General features: G+C 28.0%; 1 protein-coding gene across 1 annotated transcript; it reads right to left on the bottom strand.

Annotated features, from left to right (window-relative positions):
* Positions 1-485: 485 nt before the first annotated feature.
* On the bottom strand, positions 486-11800 carry LOC100209175 (uncharacterized). The gene is made up of 4 exons (XM_065810326.1): positions 11369-11800; positions 11230-11289; positions 2582-2914; positions 486-837 (listed from the first exon to the last, which is right to left on the bottom strand). The coding sequence occupies exons 1-4, from the start codon at positions 11585-11587 to the stop codon at positions 745-747; spliced, it is 705 nt and encodes a 234-aa protein (XP_065666398.1). The 5' UTR covers positions 11588-11800; the 3' UTR covers positions 486-744.
* Positions 11801-21269: the final 9469 nt, after the last annotated feature.

Genomic DNA, 21269 nt, shown 5'->3' with positions numbered 1-21269 from the left:
ATATTTATTAATGTTTTTAATTTTGTTCTGTTCATTTAAATACGATAGAGAAATAAAAATAAAATAAAAAGTTATATATTTTTTATTGGATCTTGGGGGCCTTATACCATCACTAATGTCTTAAACGTGTTTTAATATAATATTATTTTTCGAAATCTAAATTTCAATAAATGATTAAGGGAGTGAAAAGCAAATAAAAAATAATAAAAATTCCTTAAATGGGTATGTAGCCCTCAATCTAACCTTTTGCTCCCATTAAATTTTTAAAATAATCTTTTTTATTATTTTAAAACAAATACTTCAAATTAAAAAATGTTTCGTTTGATTGCGCGGAATCTGGCAATCTCTTTGGTCCACTGAGGGACAGAAAAATTATTATCCTCATCAGTCCCAATATAAATGTTTCATTTTATCATAACAGTTTCAGATTAGTATCATATTACTGTAGAAAACTACAAACCCATTGAATTCAATAGTTTTATAGGTAATAAAAGTAACTTACACAAATATAATCTTGATAAATGCTAAATAAATACATTATATAAAAATACTTTCGTTAAAGTTACAATTCAAATCAAGTACAAAAAACAATTTAAAAAAAATTAGTAAAAAATGCGTCATAAAGATAATATTTATAAAATCTTATTTAAAATTTTATAACTATTTTATGAACTCATTATCTGTATAATTAATTAATTATATTTAATAATTAAGCTGGAAAATTGAAAATTACACGAGTTTATTTCATACAACAAATGAATCTTTCAAAATCTCTTGTTGCGGAAAGTTTTGCATTTCCTGGTCAAACACTCGAGTATTTTTAGTTTTAAAGCTGATCTAAAAAAATTGGTATTAAAATATTATTAAAAAAAGTAACCGACTTTCAAATAATGATTACTGCATTTTCTTTTATATAATAATAATAGTAGTAGAATATATTATAATTAGCTGCTTGTCATAATTTCTAATTTTTAGTAAATGCACAATGATAATAACTAGAAAGTGCTTAAAATAAATAATACAATGGCAAAACTTCATTCATGTAAGTCTGATTAATTAACAGGAAGTTATGATTATTTTAGTAATATATTAGATTACGCGGATTTTTAAAGAAAATTATGACAAACTTTGAAATTTTACGTTCGATAAACGTTTCAGAATGTTACTTTGGAGTTGTTTTTAATTAAGTCATCAAAATGAAAAAGAGATTCTTTCACTGCGTGAAAGGCATGAGATCGCGAAAACTTTTCAATTTAGAAAATGGATGTAGAAAATTAAATATCTTTAATGCTTTAATTATATTTAATTCAATATATCTTCGATGTTAAAGGTGAGTTTCCACTCATCTGTTTTTTTAAGGGAACAAAGTTTTGAATACCAATAAAGTAAATAAAAACAATAACTACAACAAAAAACAAACTGAACATATTAAACTTAAACTGTTCTACTTTCAAAACAAAATTTTAAAAATATTATTAAAAAGTTTATATGAAATTTCTAAAAGAGAAAACAAATCATAGCCGACGACACGGGTTTTAAAGTGGGAGGAGGGGGCGCAATTGCCAATTTTTTAAAAAGGTATTCTATATCTAGAATTTCATACAAAAAAAAAGAAGGTCCTTCACAAAAAAAGTGGGGGCCACGTGCCCCCGCCCCCCTACCTCCCGGTGTCGTGGGCGCCGCAACAAATATATCTTTACAAAACAAACGCTTTGCAAAACATGTCGCAGATCTTAACTCTAAAATCGATACCGTAATAGACAGATACATAAAAATTATAATAAAATCTCAAAAGATGAACACATCGTTTCGTGTGTGAGGCCAATTAGCGGTGTGTGCCAAAGAAACCGCCAGGTTTTATGGCTTGTCACTCAAATGAAACGTTTTTTGTTCAAAAGTGTTTACAATAGAAAAGTATATTATATAACAATAGAAAAGAACTTTTTGAAAATGCGAACAAATTGCTAAGAGTCAAAAATGGTGCAAAATGGTAACATTTAGGAGGCCTTTTAAGCATTTTAAATGGACGTTACAAAAAAAACTTTTTTATTCAAAAGAATTTGCTCAATAAAAATAGAAAATCGTAAAAAAAATCCAAAGGCTTTGTCGGAACAGTAGAGACTCTAAGCAATTTGTTTGAGTTTGAAAAAAAAAGAAGCTCTTTTCTATTGTTAAAAGACAAATACTCTTGGATAAAAACGTACATGACACGACATAAGACCTGGCAGTCTCTTTCAAAGCGTTATCAAATGATTATATTTTAATTTAAATATTATATAGACATACATTTTCTTTATTTGAATTACCGCAATATTAAAATCATATATTTAGGCACATACACAGATCTTTCATATATAGATTATTCGTAAATTGATATAATAGCTAAATATTATTCGTAAATTGATATAATAGATTAAACAAATAACACACAAAAAAACTAATTTAAATTACTTTTTGGTTACTTGTCACTTTTAAAATATTTTTTTAAGATAAGATGTAATAAATAAAAATACTAAAAACAAAAAAATAATAACAGATAAAGCAAAAAATAAAGTAAAGTAACATATTTGATTTGACTTACCGCCCGATTTTTGGAGTCTTTGTATTTGTACACAATCTTTCTGAAGCAGAGTCCGCTACACAAACCTTCAAATAATACCGAATTGGCAACGAAAATTAAGTAGTTATTTATTATCACAAGTGGGATAACTAAAATAAGAGTTACAAGAAATGTGTAATAATAACTTGCACCAGTTGTTTTATCTTGTTCGCTGCAGCTATTTGTGCCAATCGTTTCTCCATCGTGATAAGTATAGGAGCACGATTTGAACCAGATTAATGCTTTGCCAATATAAGTAATTATTATAATAGAAAATACTGCCACAACAAAATTCAACACCAAGGAAGCATATATCTAATAAAAACGTTCACATATAACAACGGCTTCAAAAGCATATACCAATGAGCTGCAATATGAACCTGATTACAAAAGGTTTTGCTTGGAGGTCACCCGCAAATTACGTCACGCAATAGGGAGTGGGGGAGAGGGGCTTGCAATTTAATGACGATTGGTTATACTATATATATATATATATTTCGTCAATAAACAATCATTTTACATTGTTTTTTGTAAAAATTAAAAATTAAATCTTTATATTCTATCAGGAGCAAGTAGAAGACAATGCGCCTAATCACCCTGCTCCTATGTTCGTGAAAATTTCAATAAAGTTTTACGTATTAAGTTCCTAAAATATATAATTTATATACATTCTACAAATTTTGTACATATTTCAAGTTTTATACATATTATAACATATTACAGTTCATAAAATATACATAAGTTATAAGATGCATATATACGTGTTAACAAATCAATATATAAGTGTTTTTAAAAATACAAAAAAATGTTTTTATTATTTAAACTTAGTAAATATCGTTTAACTGTTCTTTTAAATAATTCAATTGAAATTATATTTTTTATGTCTTTATTCAAGATATAGTTCCACAAACGTGGTCCTCGACATGTAATTGAGAAGTCTGATTTTTTAAGGGATGTTGTAGGGATAAAAAAATTCCCAATGGAATGTCTTGTAGAGTATTTGTGATTAATTAAGGTGAAATGAGGCTGAAAATATGTTGGAAGCATGTTGTTATGAATTTTAAACATAAATATCAGACTTTGATAAATGTTTAGTTCATAAATGTTTAAAACATCAAGTTTTTTAAGTAAAGGCTCAGCGCATGCATATCTACCTGCATTTATAATTAACCGGCTCGCTTGCTTTTGTTTGAATGAGCTCTTTATATTTTAATGTTGTTTATAAATAAATCAGGAAGTTTCAGGGGTATGTTATCAGTTTTCGAAGGTTTTATTAACAGAATGTATTTAGTTTTATCAATGTTTACGGCCAGTTTATTGGCTTTAAACCAGTCATTAAGATTTATTAGCTCTGTGTTTACAGTAGAAAAAACAAACTTTAAATTAGACCCCGAAAAAAACATAGTAGTATCATCAGCAAAAAGAACGAAATTAAGGAATTTAGAGGATAAGTAGATGTCATTAATGTATAAGAGAAACAGCAGAAGACCAAGTATTTAACACTGAGGGACACCACAGCTAATAACTTCAAACTGCGTACAAGTTAAATCATACGTCACACATTGTTTACGATTTTGTAGATAAGACTGTAGTCATTTTATATTAGAATTTTGAATTCCATAATTTTTTAATTTATAGAGGAGGATTTCGTGATCGACAGTGTCGAATGCCTTCAACAAATCAACAAAAACTCCAAGTGTATAATTATTGTCATCAAATCCTTTCAAAATATTGCTAGCTAAATCCATCACTGCATGCTCAGTGCAATGATTTCTCCAAAACCCAAACTGTTTAGTGTATAAAATATTGTTTTTATCAATGAAGTTATATATTCTATTGTACATAATACGTTCGAGAACCTTTGAAAAACAGGAAAGAATTGAAATGGGTCTGTAGTTTGATTCTAAAGAATTATCGCCGTTTTTATAAATTGGAGTTATTTTAGCAAGTTTTAATGGATCGGGAAAGTCCCCGTTTTTTAATGAAAGTTTTAAAAATAATGAAAAGAGGCAATTCAATAACATCAAAGACACTTTTCAAAACATTTGCATTAATTTCATCAAGACCTGAACTTTTATCTGTCTGAAGCAAGTCAAAAGCTGAACGAAGTTCTTCAATCAAAAGTTCCGAATTGTCCATAATAAAATCTGATTTTTTCAAAAAAGACTGAAATGTTTTGCTACTTGGAGAGATTTCTTTGGCTAAATTTTCCCTAACATTTATAAAAAAAATTATTCAGTCTCTCAGCAATTTTTATTAATTAAAAATTTCACCTTTATCGGTTTTCAGTCGATTAGGCAGGTTGCTAAATGTAATTTTTGTTTTCCATGTTATTTCTTATATTATAGTCCAAGTTTTTTTTAGCGTTTCCAAATGATTTCTGGAGAAGACCAGAATAGAAGTTATTTTTAGATTGCTTTTTTATTTTTTCGAAATAATTTTTGTATTTTTTATATTTAGTTTTGTTTTCATAGCCTTGTTCTTTTAAAATTTTTCGTATAGCTATTTTTTTTATGATTTTAAAAGACCTTTAGTCATCCACAGGCTATGCACACTTTTGGATTTTATAATTTTCTGAATTTTAGGAAAAACTTTATCATATTGCCTTGTAAAGACGCGGATAAAGAAATCGAATGCGCTACGCGTGTCATTGCAATCATTTAATAATTCCCAATTGATTTCATGCAAAAGCTGTCTAAAGATCTCAATCGAGTCTTTGTTTACATGCCTTGTGTATGCTGTTATGGGTTTTTTATTTATGCAGCATTTAGTATGTTATATAGGTTTTGGAGGAAAGCCAATTGGGAGGAGCATTTTGATTTTGTTACGCCAATTTTTTTTTTTTTTTTTAATTTTAAAGTTAGAAAAACCTTCATTTTGACTAAAAGAGTGCTTCTATTAAAACATAAACTCTCAGTTGATGAATGACGCTCGACTGCGGCTATTTCAATTTAACTTTAAGTTAAATTGAATTTTAAAGTTGACTTTAATTTTAGTAGATGTAGAAACCGCTGCGTCTTCAACTTTATCACTCAATGGTTTAGTTAATATATCATCAATGGAAAAGTAGCTATTAGTAATATAAATATTAAAAATATAATTATTATTAAACAACAGTAACAGTTAATAAACTTAAAAAATTATATTGTTAATAAACTTCATTGTGCCTATCCCTATAAGTCAGTCGATGTAAGTACACTCCATTTCCTTTATCAGTCAGTCACTTATTCTGTGAAACTTTGAAAAATAAAAACCATAAATAAGTATAACTATTAATAAACAATAGCAATAGTTAAAACACATAAAAGTACTTCATAATAAAACATCAAAAATTCAAAAGAAACACTTTCTCAGATAATGTGCTACCTGCGCCTCAAAATTTTAACAACTTTATATAAATGCCAACAAAACCTTACAACTTTATATAAACGCCAACAAAACTTTATAACTTTATATAAACGCCGTTATATTATAGAAGTAAAAAAAAATTAGTAAAACTGGCTGAGTAAAACGTAACGATTTGTAGAAACAAATCATCACGTTTTAATGAGCCTCCTAAGGTAAGGGTGGAGGGGCCATAACTGTCAAAATTGTGTGACGTAATTTATAGACGACCCTTTGCAATATATTTATTTGATCACTTTCTCAAGCCAAGGCTGACGACACCGGGGGGGGGGGGGGACGTGCTCCCCCACTTTTTTTCTAGATATAGAGGACTTTTTTTTGAAATTTGCAATTGTGCCCCTCCACTTCGAAAACTGTGTCGTCGGCCATGCAAGTTAATTTTTACTTTGGCTTTTAATTTTTACAATTTATTTTTACTTTTTGTTTTCTTTGTTCTTACTTCAAGCATTTTAACTAGACATCTAGGAGAGCAGTGTTTTATGTAATTTTTAGTATATTTATATAATATTTACGACTAAGAACCTATTCAGTATAAAGATTTTGCATAATAAAAATAATAAAGCAAACTGAAGAGCGTTTTTTTTTTCAATATTTTAGTTATTATTATTATCATTATTTTTCAAATAATTTAACTATCGAAATATTTTTTGAATATCAATAATTTTGTAATCGTAAATAAATATGATAAAGAACTTTTTTATTCAAACTAACATGTAACAAGTTATACATCTGATCTACATTAAACTAACATAGTTAGATTTGTTCCTTTATCCATAAAGAATACGTATGTTGAAAAAACTCTATTTTGGAATAATGAACTTTGCTTCCTCTTTTAGAAAAACGCTTTTCAATTTGGAAGAAAAAAAACTTTGTTTGCACTTAAGAACAATGTAGCCTCCATGGGAATAAGATAAAGTAAAAAAACAATATAACCACAAATAAAATGCTCTTTTAAATTTCTAAAAAAAAAATTTCTAATCATTGTACTTATCTATAAGGAAAGGTAGAAGGTTTAAAAACTTCGAATAAAACAAACCTTAAGTGGTAGCTGGAACAAACTAAAGGTAAATTTTTTTTTTCGGTTCTAAATGTTAGAATTTATTAATACTTGTAATACTGGTAATCATTCTCATTTTGTCTGTCAATTTATGTATATGCTTGGGTACCCGCGTGTAAGCGTCCACAATTGCGGCATTATTATTTATTTAATGGAACCTTTCATCAATATCTCCGACAGAGATTTTTATAAATTCTTTAAAACGAGGCTGTGCTTATAAAGCGAGGCTGTGGTTATAACAATCAAAAGTAAGCGTTTTAGCTTAAATCTTAGAAGATTCAAAGAGACTTTTTGTTTACTTTTTTTTTTTTTTTTTTTTTGTTAACTTAGTATTTGGTTGTTTTTAGAATAGTTGTATATATATTTTAAATATTTTTATATATTTTAAATATAATTTCATACTTACAATATAACAATTCATTCAATTTATTTTTGTTTCACGTAATTTCTCGTAATTTCCATATGTTTTCTGTAAAACTTTACTATTTAAAAATGTTTTTTAAAATATGGACTTCAAATACAATATTATTAAATGCGTACGTGATGTGGAAAGTTAAAGAAAAGAAAAAACGATAAACAAAGCTTACTTTTGAAAAACAAGTTTTATATAGTATGAGACCTTTATAAAACATTATAGCAAATTCAAGATATGTTTAGAAAACGTAGAACCGATGCGTTTACAATAATTTGCGCCATTTTAATTTTTATTATTAGTTTATTATTTAATATATTTTTATTATTACACATTTAAAGAACAAAGTTTTTGTAAATTTTTTTAAATATTAAAAAATATGTTTAAATAGAGGTGCAACAAAAACAAAAAGTGGGGGAGAGAAAACCACAGCTCCCCCCCCCAGCTCACTTGTCGCGATCATGCAATTATATTTTACATAAAATTCATATAAATACGTAGGGGAGAGCGGGGTTGGTTGTCACACATTTTACATTTTAGGCTGCTCAGCTTTTAATTTTCATCCAATCAATGCCAAACTTTGCACAAAGCTAGTTTAACTATTTCTAGTAACTATTATAATATTTTTATGACATTGAGTCAAATATTTATTGCTGTAAAATCATTTTTCAAAGACCACTTCTGTGTGACAACTAGCCCCGCTCACGGGGTAGGTTGTCACATGGTGCGGGGTTGATTGTCACATTTGGATTTTGACAAGTTTAGATAAGAATTTAATGTAAAACGAGTACAAATTAATTTCGTTTATGTTTTACTAAAAAAAATAAAAATAAAATACTATAAACTGAAATATATATTTTTTAAATATAACACATTTAACAAATTTAGTTTATCACTATAAATGTTTTTAAATTTGGTTTTTTAAAAATTATTGGATAAAGAACACAATTCACAAATAAACTGTTGTAAGCCTGGTGTGCATTCTTCATGAGCCCATTTTTGGCAAACCTGACATTGAATCCACTGTTCTCTTGATCTGCTATTAGAAAATGATTCAAAACAATAGATGCATAGATACTCTTCATCTTCAGATGAATTTAAGACTATAGAAGGTTTTTTCGTAGCAAGATTTGCTTTTATTAATTCTTTTTTACTTCCATTCGTAAATGATTTACAATTCCTAATAAAAATTTTTTTATTAGTTTTCTTCTTTTTATAATTAGCAAGCCATGCTTTGACAGGCGTGTTAGTAAGAATTATAGTTGACCGCTTTTTCCTACCTCTTTTTGATGCTAACCTCGGGCCTGCTTTAGGCAGAGGCCTAATACTCTCAGGTGGTATGATTGAATTGTTAAAACCTAATGTAGTGATTGGGTTCTGATTAGAGGTTTTATTTGATACAACTGGATCTTCTATTGTTATGTCTACCTGATTATCTGGTATCTGAATAGATTCTTTAAATCTTTTATTTGCTGGTTCTGGTTGCATTGAATAAGATTCACAGTCTTTTTTATTTGAATCAGCAACAAGGTGGGTCAGGGCGATCAGTTACATACTTAGGACAGTAATCAATTTCAGTAAAAATATCAGGATTTAACGGGTAAATACCTGTTGCAGTAAAACCAATTAAAATATTGTGGGGAGATACAGCCTTTGGAAATGCAATGTTTACTATTTTTGGAATATCATATATTGTAACAGTTTTTCCAGGATTCATTACTAACCATGATGTCATAGCAGTATTTATATAGTTTTTGAGAGGACCATAAACTGCCTTATCCAAGGGCTGCAACTTATGTGTGCAATGTGGTGGGAAGGTAAGAATTACTATTCCATTATTTTTTGCCAAATCTAATCCTTCAATACTAAGATGGGTTTCGTGATTGTCAAGCAACAATAAACAAGGCTTTTCTTTAGTACATTTTGTATTGCCTACAAAATGTTTTAGATATTTTACAAAGTTTTCTTCTTTCATCCAGCCACTTGGATTTGCATCTCCTGCACTTCCTGTTGGTGCACTGATTAGGAAATGATCTTTAAAGTTTTTACGAGGAAAAATAAAAAAAGGTGGAATGCTATTTCCAATAGCATTTATTGTGCATGCTAATTTTACAAGAGTTCCTCTTTCAGCTGACGTGATGGCTCCTACTTGTTTTAATCCTTTTTTCGCAATAACCTTTTTAGGTTGCTGTACAGTAGTTACAGCAGTTTCGTCCATGTTCCAAATGTAATTTGGTGAGAACGAGTATTTTTGCATACAGTACTGCAAATTGCTAAAAAATGATGCAACATTCTGCTTATTGAAACTTGTCGCTCGACTTAAACTAGTAGCTTCAGGTTGCCTAATGGAAATATTTGAATGGCGCTTTATAAATCCTGTACACCAATCCTTACCAGCTTGTTCCTTTACAACCCAAGAATTGGGAACCTTCATATTATTTTTAATTGCTAGCTGGAAAGCAAGTTTTTTTACTTCGGTAGGAGTTAAACCAAAATATATATCTGCTGCTCGCAACAGGTAGGTGACCAGTTCTTTTTCTACTTTTTCTGGCAATATCAATCGACTTTTGTATCCTATAACATTCAGGGAGGTGGGGTTTCATTTTTGTCAATTAGATCTGCTATAGAACCATGTGATGGGTTAGTAATAATAATAATTTTTTTACAATAATGTGCTAATGTTCTGTAATTAATGCCATGGTTTTTTGCTGCTGATCTAATAGAAATGTTATTAATCTTTACATCTTTAACAGCACACATTATGACATCTCCAGAAGTATAACCTCTATTAGTTTTTCTTTTAAAATTTCGTACCATGTTTATTACTAATCAAAGAAAAATATTTGCAAATAATGTAAACAAAACATTAATATATATATATATATATATATATATATATATATATATATATATATATATATATATATATATATAAACCCACTAAATATAAACAATGCACAAACAAAACAACAGACAGTTTTACAAACTAAACAACAGCTAGTTGTTTAGTTTGTAAACAAAACAATAAACAGTTGAACTTCTGTAATCCTTTTTCTATAATTATACTAAACATTGGATCGCAATCTAAAGTTATGCACGTTGAAATAAAAATAATTTAGATTACAGATATTTAGTCAAACAAATATAACACTTTGACTTTAGATTTTTAAATAATATCTTAAACATTAAAATAATGCGGACAAATAAATAAAGCCACTAAATAATCTGCAAGCGGCGTTTAATTTGCAGCGCATGGAGTCGAGGCAATTGTGACAACCATCCCCATATATTTTGTGACAAGCAACCCCTTCTGAGTAAGTTGCTGGACACCTGTACATTTACCTAAAAGCATGAGAATTTCATGATAATTTTTTATGGATTAAGTTACTCAAATGAATAAAGTACTTTATAAATCTACATTCAAAACACAATAAAATAATTTTCGTTTGGTAAAAGAAAATTTCTGAGTAGGCGAAATTTAACTTTTTCATATCAAAAACCTATAAAAACGAATAACTTTTCTTCTACACACTAAAAAAAGATAAAAATTACTGTAAAAATGTTTTTTTTATATAACATTTCTATTGTATGATTTGAAATTTCTATATCTTATTTACATTTCCTGTAATAAACTTTGTGACAACCAACCCGCGTGACAACCTACCCCGCTCTCCCCTACATTTTACTCTAACAACCACAGCTTCGTTTTCACGGAGCGTTTTAATACTACTTTTGTTTTCAAAAACATTAACTTACGTATTTTGATTTTTCTGGCTTTACGTCAGACATAGAATTAAATCCACCTGCAACTAGCATCTAAATAAACAGGTTTTTGTAAAAGTAAAGAGAAAAATAAAAGAATTTTAAATATAAAATCACATTTTTCAAAGTTTACCACTAAACCAATCCAAACTCCTGCACAATATTTGGTGGTCCATGGCGTTTCGACATAACCAATAGGTATTTGGTATGCGTTACCTGTGTCTTGATTAACTTGTCTGAACTTGAATGTTATAGCAATCCCAATTGAAGTGGCAACAGTTGCAAGTATTATTTGTAACACACCAATAATTTTAATAATACGCACAGTTGTAATGAAACCACAATAAATCATGATCGACTAGACCTTTTTTTTTAATTAAGAACATGATTATGATTTAACATTTTTAAAATGTCTCTTCTAAGTTAAAATTTTTGTCTTTTTTGCTTTGAAAATGGTTTACAATAATAACAAGTTTGTTTTGAAGTATTTTTACTTTGCCGCGAATATATTTTTTTTCGTTAACTTCTTTTAAAACTTTGAGCAATCGTTGCAATAAAATCAGTAAAACTATTAAAATTTTATTTTCTCCATCGCAGAGCGTTTTATAACGATTATTTGATAACGAATTCGTATCTAAATTATTCTATTTGCATAATTAATTACTTGAATTAGTTGCATAATTAATTAAAACATTCTATATAATTTAATGAAAGTTTAATTGAAGTTGCATTGCTATTAGATAACATAAAAATAAATAATATAATTTAGTTATAATAAATTAGTTTATTACTAAGATGTTTAACAGCTATAATTAAAAGAGACAAGCGTAACAAGATTTTCGATTCTTTTAAGATTTGTTGAAAAATATTCAAAGCAATTGTATAAATAATTTAGTATTGATTACTATTTTGTACGTTTTACTAAGTGCTTTCGTTCTGAATAGAAATTTATATATTAAGTTATATAATTTCGAAAGTCTTACAAAAATTTATTTCAAAAATTTTCAAATTTGTTTTAAATCATGCATTTATTCTTAAAATGTGTAGGAAACACAACGAAAAAACATTTTTACCGCTTAAATTACACTAAAACTTAAACGTCAAATAAAAGAGCGTTATAAAATATGCAGAGTAAATAAATAAATAACCCCCATATAATAATAATAATAATAATAATAATAACTCTTAAATAAGCATGACGACTTATCTATTTTAATGTATGTAAGATTTCCTAACGTATGAACTCTCGCGTGAGCATATATAAAATTTTAGCGCTAAACTCAACATGAGATGTTACGAAAGAGAACAAGAAACAGTTTAAGACAATATAAACTGTTTATGTAAATGTAATATTTCGTCGAAATCTGAATAGTTATATAAAAAGTAAATATATAAAAAGATATATAAGCAAAATATTGTTCTCTTTCCCATAACAAAAGAGAAAAGTGTTACAGTTACGTTGTCATACGTTGGCATTCCACAGAAACTTTGGAAACATGATTTTTAAAATCTTTTTTGATTTTTTTATGTTTGTGGATTAATAAAATATATTCTTATATTTCCCTAAAATATATATAATATAAAATATATAAATATAATTCAAACTGCAGCTATGAGATAACTTCAAAACTTCTCGGCAAATTTCTAATTTTCAAAAATCTAAATGAAAATGATTTTATACATCTTTCTTTTTAGTAAATTTTTCATGTAATAAACAAAAGATATGTTTGTGGTTGCTATGGCATTACTAAGATAAAAAAATGTTGTTTATTTAGATTTTATTTATTTTTTGTTGTGTTTATTAAGGTGCTCCGAAAAGTCCTTACGAGCATTTAACAACGCCTCCTTTCTCGCCAATGTCGCTTATTGGGCGGAAGCCGGCGTCGAAACTCGGACCACTTAGTTCTGAGCCAAACTTTAGCTATTGCGCCACTGCTGCAATAGTATTTGTATTATAATAATAATTGGAGTTTGCATTTCCAAATAAAAACTCTTGTTCATCCATGTATTAAAAAATATATATGATATAGGAAATGGCTAAAATTATGCTTAGAAATTTATTATTTTATTTTAAAATAAGTAATTTAATTGTGGTTTACCACCTGCTCTCAATATTTATGAACTAAATATCTACCATAACTTGCTATTTGTGTTTAAACTACAAAAAGGAATAATTCTAAAAAAATTTTTTTAAAGATTTCTCTCAATCTATAAATCTAAAATAAGATAAAATTGTAAAGTGTGTGCATATTGACGGAAAAAATAAATAGATAAAAACAAGGCACATACATTTAGCATGCTGTACCTTTACGTACACACTACGTACACTTTACGTACACACTTACGTACATACCCAGTGGGCACAGTACGTTTTTAAAACGTTCTTTGGACGTTTTTATTAGGTTTAAACCTTATAAAAACGTCTAAACGTGTTAAATAAACGTTTTAAAAACGTTTTAAATACGTACCGTGCCCACTGGGTAGGAAGATACTTCCTGTTTTAAATGTTTGCAATTTTTGCCGGATAAGAGTATTATTCGGCAAAACTTTTTTCTTATGACCAGATTTATTAAATCCCTACTTATCTGCTTTCCACATGGAATGTGAGTTGCTGTGAAATTACAGCTTTCATTCCGAACGTATATAAAATATCCGAACGTATATAAAAAAAAGTTTATCCGGGACACCCCTATTCAATACCGAATCATTGATATTTAGAAAATATTTGTAGTTTGTTATCTTTTGTTAGTGCATAGTTACATTTCTGAATAATTAACAAGTAAAGTTATATTAATACTTATTTTAAAGGAAAATTGAAACAACTTTCTGCGATGTTACAAATAAAGAAAAACGATTTTGGCTATTCAACGGTATATATTCAAAGATGGGTTTTATTAAAAGCATTATAAATAAACATAGTCCAATTTGGCAATAAAGCCAAGTAGATTGCGAGAACATCTGTCAACAAAATGATAAAAAATCAGGTTTAAGTGCTGTTAATCAACTGTAAACCGCCAAAATGTTTCTGTAAGAGGATACCTTTGCATACTTCTTACAAAAATAGCATCAGATATTAAATATTTGTAGTATTTTTCTCAAGAATCTCATTAGTAAATCAGTTAGTTACATTTACATTACATTTTTTTTTTTTAATGCCGTTTAATAATATATACAGTTTCGAGGCGAATAAATAAAAATAAATATTGGCGGAGCAAGAAGAAGACTTATTTACTTTTATATATTTTTTAATAAATAGTTAATTAGTTAAATGGTTAATTAATTGCCATATAATTACAATAGAACTTATATTTATATTTATTTCAAAGTAATAATAAATTTAAATAGAAATATAAGTTGTATCATTAGTTTTGAAGAACGTGTGATACTGTGTAGATAAGGTATGTTTTTATGATGCAATAAATTATTATACATATTTTTCTAATCCAATAAAATATTGTATTTGTATGCTTTAATTTTCTGTAACTCTACTATATATATAAGCACAGGTGGACGATAAAAATATTTAACTATCAATTGTCACATTTGTAGGTCAGCGCGTCATTCAATTAGCAACCAGACAATCTCTAATGGCCTTATTATAAAAGGACAAAAATAGACTTCGACAAAGCACTAATTGCAACAATTTTAATTACAACTATCAAAAATGAATTGTCTATAAAAAATGTTTGTCTTTCTAGACAATCATTTTAAAAACGGACACTAAATGAACAATCTCGATTTTTTAATGAGGTATAGAAGATCTATTTAATATATAATTTGGACTTATAACGAGTAATTGAATTTTCACTGCAGCATCGTTTCAAAAACTGAAAACGAGCACAAAATTAAAAATACAATTTTTCTAACAGAAGTTCATTTTTTAATTTTTTGTCCAGCGTGTGCTGTTGATTAAAAAGTTAATGTCTATTTAAAAGCCTCAAAATGGACTATTTTGTGCTCAATTGAAGTTCATTAATTACTCAGTTCAGTTGTTTTTCAATTCTCAGTGAATGTGCGTGAAAATTTATTTTTAAAATGCCCTCTCCAGTTTGGGATTACTTCAAAAAAGTTCCAATAGGTGTTAAAATTTATTTAGGTTTGTGAATAAAACAATAGTGAAAAAGAAAAATGTTTTTTACTTTCATTTTATTGATGAATATGTACGCAAGTTTTAAACAATAATTAATCATGGGCAATGATCGTCATTTGGAGTTTTGATGTCATTTCAATATTTTTTTAATATTATAAATTTACTACATAACAATCTTCAAATAATTCGGTAATGAAAGATTTCTGGTTTTATGAAATCAAGTAAATTTAGACAAAATCATAGACACCAAATAGACAAAAAATTATGCTTTGTAGACTTATGAAGTGAAAATTATTTTTTAACTGAGCAATCTTAGGACACCATCAAAAATTTGATAGACACAACAAGGACAAAAAATTAAACATTTGTTGTGTCCATTACAACATACAGAATTGTCTATGTCTGTGTTGTAAGTCTATCCATAGACTAGTCTGGTTACTACATTCAATTTAGAATCAAATCCAAAAAATATGCTTTTTACAATTAATAATTCTATACGGCTTGTTATTAAAACTAACACGATTTTGTTTTTATTACACCACCATACAACACCTACGTTATATGAGCGTTTTCTATATTTAAATAATAATTTATGTGTATGTTATATTGCTTTTTGGTAAGAAAATTTTAAAATATTAACAAAATGTTTAGATTTTTATTTGAGTTACTATTGTGCCAGAAAGTGTTTTATAATAGATTACTATCAATGTTTAAAGAACTTAATAAAGGTATTAATATTAAAAGCATAGTAAAAGTATAGTAGTAATCAAACTACAAAAAGTTTTAAAGCGTTTTTCTCCAACTCCATCATTTTAGGGGGCTGGGTACCTGAAAAAATATTTCTGATACTCCATTTCAGATATTTAGATTAAAACAGCACAAAGTCTGGAGATCAAATTAACATAAGTTAATTTGATCTCCTAACAATTAAAAATTAATACATAAAGTATTAAAAACTTATTTGTTTGAAAAAATATGTCGAATACATAACAAAAAAAAACATGTCTGCATAAAAAAAATTGTGGTTAAGACTATTGCTCTCGACATTTCTAAAGCCTTTGATAAAGTTTGGCATGCTGGTCTCCTCCATAAACCTTTTCTTACTGTGTATCAGATAACATCTGTAAGATCATTACCAATCATAGTATAAAAGTTCATTACCAATCTTTTTTTTTTTTTTTTTTTTTTTTAGATTATTCACCTCCCCAAGGCCCGAGGGGGGCCACTACAGTCGAGGAGGATACTAATTTTTTTTTTTTTTTTTTTTAGTCATTATTCGTGGTGCAACCCTCTCTCAACTCTTTAACTCCGAAACACGAACCTTGCCGAGCAAGGCCGCTGCGCGGAGAAACTAAGTTGAGCGCGGTACTTCCAGGGACGTGGTGGGAGTCGAACTCCGAACCTCTCGCTTACAAAGCGAGCGCTCTTACCACTACACCACTACCGCATAGTAATCATAGTATAATCCTTCATTACCAATCATAGTATAAAAGTCGTCCTTGATAAACAGCACTCTTCTTCATACCCTGTAACTTTAGGGGTTCCTCAAGGTTCTATCCTTGGCCTTCTACTTTTTTTAATTTACATTAACGCCACCTTTTTTTAATTTATATTAATGCCACCTTGGATGTGAGAATTTCTTCCAGAAATTCTCACATCCAAGGTGGCATTCATGTTCGCTGATGACACTACCACTTATTCTTACCTTGATAAGAAGCTAACACTCTATGATTGCTTGGAGGAGGCATTTAAGCTTGAAAAGAATCTCACTTCTACTACAGCATGGGGCTCTCAGTGGCTGGTTAACTTTAACTCATAATTAAAAAAATAAACAACCTACAACTGACATTTTATGGTAAAATCTAAAAAACGACCCTCAATGCAAAAAAAATTAGAAAATAAAAATCTGAAAATAGCTGCCTAATCATCCGTATTTTGAAAGAGGAAATTTGTTTTTATGTCTGCAATGAGAACGCATGTCTAGAATACAAACTTATTCTTACTAATTTAATAAGTTATCAATGGTGTAAGATATTATTACATACTGTTCATATAGGCATAAGTTGCATTGTTTGATTGTGTGTTAAAGTTGATTGCTGGTTTAACTTTAACTCAATTTTTTTTTAGCTAATTGTTATCGCAATAATCTAGATCTTTCCATATTTATGAGCAGTAATGTACTCGATGAGTTATCTTCTAGGATTAACTCTTTTTATTCTAGAATTAATCCTACTCTAGAATTAACCTTCATCTTCTAGGATTAAATTTTACTTCCGATCTTTCTTAGAAACCATATATCAAATCAATTGCAAAATTAGCATCTCCTAAGGTTTTTTTCTCAGGATTTTATTCTGTATTTTTATAAATCTCAAGTCCATCCTTGTATAGAATACTGTTGCCATATCTGGGGCGGATCTTCCAATGATGTCTTTTTTCTTTTAAACAATGTGCAAAAACGCATCGTAAACATAGTTGGACTTTTCTTTATCACATCGTCATAATGCTGCTTCTTTTTCTCATTTCCGGGAAAAAAAAGAGTATAACCTGGTTATCAAAAGAAGCGTCATTAAATAAGTATTTTTAAAATAATATTTGTTTTTGTAAAAATTAGGATTTTTTTTCAGAAAACTTATCTTAGAAAATGCTCCTGGTAATTTTTTTATAATAAAATCTAAAATCTTCATTTTTTTAAAAAAACAAATAATAATTTTAAAATCCTTTTAATTACGCTTTTTTTGATACCCAGGTTGACTTAATTGGAAATGATTTTTTATGCTAATATTAGGGGGTAATTAATTTTTCAAAGACAAAATTACCGATCTAAAATGTTTTTTGTTTCAAAAATTTTTCCAAGTTTAAATACTGTTTCCCACAAATAAAAAACTACTCTTTTTACAATTTCAAAAATTAAGGGAAACTCAATACACCCTAATGGAATAGCAGTTTTTTATACAAAGTTAAAAATGTATGTAATTTTACATAAGTATTACACAAGTATGTATGAGCTAAATTTAAAAACTTTGTGTAATGATAAACAAATGGATTATGTTTTAATCTTTGACTTTCAGGCTTTTTATTTCAAGCCTAAGGAAGGAATAAAAACTTAAAGATGCAGGATTTCATCAATTCTAAAGAGTATTACTTTAAATAATTATTATACCTGATGTGTCACACCCAATTGATGAAAATATTTGACATTAATAGCCTTGATTTGCAATTTAATGTCTACAACTAGTTATACAAGTATCATACTTGATTCAGAACATCATTCGGGTTAACTTTATTAGTATTTTGGTTTATTCTCCAAAGGCAAAAGTTTTGCGGAGTCACCTCTTATCCAAGCCTGTTCAATATTGTTTGAAAGATCAAAAGATTATATATTTAAGAAACACAGGGGTTTGAGAACGCTTATACCTATTACAGGAATAAAAAGTTTAGGTATATGTTTTCTTCTGCCATATTAGATGCATTTACTTTTATTAACAGTTTAAGTACAAAACTTTTAGACTTGTAATTATTTAACTAATTGTAAATATTTTTTGTTTTTTTTAATATTATACTTTTAAATATAAGGTTAGCAAAGTTTATTTTTTTATATAACGGCAGTATATTTCTTTTAGCAAATCTAGCTTAAAAACAACGCTAATTATAACTCCAATATAAGAGTATTTCAATGCCAATATAACAATTTATTAACTTAATATATGTTCAACGCATTATACCTGTTTGTTATTTTTCTTTTCCAGAAAGAGCCGATCCTAATTTAGTTAATTCAGCTCCAGGATTTTTATTCGGATCATTTCCGTAAACCGCAGATTACGTAATCTTTACTTGTTGATAATCAGTAGCACCGAGTATTATGTGAACAGGTTGCAACTTGTAACTCTTTTTTTTATCGCTAAATTTCATCCATTCAGTTTTAAATTGTTATTTTATCTCCTTGATTATTGGATTGGAAAAAAAGCAAGTTTTTTATTTTCCAAATTGGTGGAACCAATCTTGATTCGAGTTCATGTATCATAATTAATTTTAGCGAAACTTTAAAAATTTTTACATGCTTGTACATTGTTCAATATAATTGTTCAATGCTTTTACTTTCCTTTTGTATAGGTTTCAACTAAAGTTTTGTCAACAAATTCTTACATAACCTTTTGTATTTTCAGTTGCATTGTTAGTTTTTAAAGAAATTTTCCGAAAAAGTTATTGAGATGTATTTGCATGTTTTGCATAAAATAGTTTTTCTTGTAGGTTTAATATATATCTTTAGGAAATATTATTATTATACGTTTAATCTGTTTCACCAATTCAATATTAAAAAAAATTTGTTTTGAGATTTGGGTTGAGTAGTTTGAGTTAATATACGATAGTTTGTAATACGGTTTTTTTTGAAAGACTTTCATTCATATAAGCTTTCTAAAATAATATTTCTTGAGTGACATCAAGAAATTTTACAATTTTTAAATTTATGCTTATTTCCTTTTGGAAGCCACTCATTTTAATAAATTTCAAATCTTTTTTAATTTCATGAAGCTGCGGACAATATTTTTTAGACAATAATATTAAACCATTATCGGTGTAAAGACCAAATTCGTTAATATTGGTTGTTTTACTTAAAAATCTAAAATATACAGTCCAACAAATCTCTTATGCTTTGCTCCGTCATAACTGCCAACTGTTACATCAAAGCAGTCATGTATATTTTTCTTTATCCACGTTTTCTTAATAAAATAAACTAAGGTCTTTTTTGCAATTTTTTGAAATACATAATACATATAATACATATCCATAATACATTTTTTGTATTATGGATTTTGGCAAACTCAGTTGCTTTAAATAAAGTATCTGCCATCATTGAGGGGTAAAAATCATTAATATCAAATCAAAATAATTAATCTTTTGTATTTTCAATTATCAAGAACCATTTTAAAACATCAGCATTATTTCCACTGGTGTAAATTTTAACAATGCTACTAATTATTTCAGGTTTTATTTTGCTTACATTTACTATCTCATTAAAATGACGCGCAATATTTTGCTTACATTTACTATCTCATTAAAATGACTCGCAATACTTTGCTTACATTTACTATCTCATTAAAATGACTCGCAATATTTTGCTTACATTTACTATCTCATTAAAATGACTCGCAATATTTTGCTTACATTTACCATCTCATTAAAATGGCTCGCAATATTTTGCTTACATTTACTATCTCATTAAAATGACTCGCAATATTTTGCTTACATTTACCATCTCATTAAATTGGCTCGCAATATTTTGCTTACATTTACTATCTCATTAAAATGACTCGCAATATTTTGCTTACATTTACTATCTCATTAAAATGACTCGCAATATTTTGCTTACATTTACTATCTTATTAAAATGACTCGCAATAAAATTCTTCAAGACATCTCTTCAAGACATTAAGAAGAATGTAATTACCATTACATTCTCCATAAATTCTTCAAAAAAGTCTAAATAAATTTTCTAGCCTATAATACCTTCTATGCAATGAATAGGACTCACATTGTCACGACTAAAACACACTTAAGCCATGAGATTTCATTTATATCAAAAGTTAACTGATATATTGGAGTTTATTATCTTCTATTGGACTTCTATCGACAGATTTTTTTCCCGTAATCGATGTTTAGTTGTATTGGGGCTACAGTTTGTACCATGAAACTAATGTATATTTGAATTATGTTCGACAGCAGTTTTGCAAAGATTATTCTTGGGGTATATTACTAACAAACCATTAACCGTTTCAGTTGTAACTTAAAGTCTTCCAGAGCGACGCTTGTTTTTAACAGTTTTATGCTGACAAATCTTTTCATAATGTAATTTATTCCTGCTTAAAAAATATTGCAACGTTTAAAAATCTTTCTGTAAGTCATTTAGTTTCCCATTTAATTTTCATTTAGCTTTTATAACTAATTC

This window comes from Hydra vulgaris, chromosome 11, assembly GCF_038396675.1.
Source record: "Hydra vulgaris chromosome 11, alternate assembly HydraT2T_AEP".
In the NCBI taxonomy this organism is placed as follows: Eukaryota; Metazoa; Cnidaria; class Hydrozoa; order Anthoathecata; family Hydridae; genus Hydra; species Hydra vulgaris.
This window is presented reverse-complemented; position numbering and strand designations above follow the sequence as displayed.

Bases quoted from the DNA above. Each gene is read 5' to 3' on its own strand.
- LOC100209175 (XM_065810326.1), bottom strand. From the start codon at position 11,587: ATGATTTATTGTGGTTTCATTACAACTGTGCGTATTATTAAAATTATT. The intron at 11,290-11,368 runs GTAAACTTTGAA...CTGTTTATTTAG, and splicing joins GAGTTTGGATTGGTTTAGTG to ATGCTAGTTGCAGGTGGATT. The intron at 838-2,581 runs GTAAGTCAAATC...CAATTTTTTTAG, and splicing joins AAGACTCCAAAAATCGGGCG to ATCAGCTTTAAAACTAAAAA.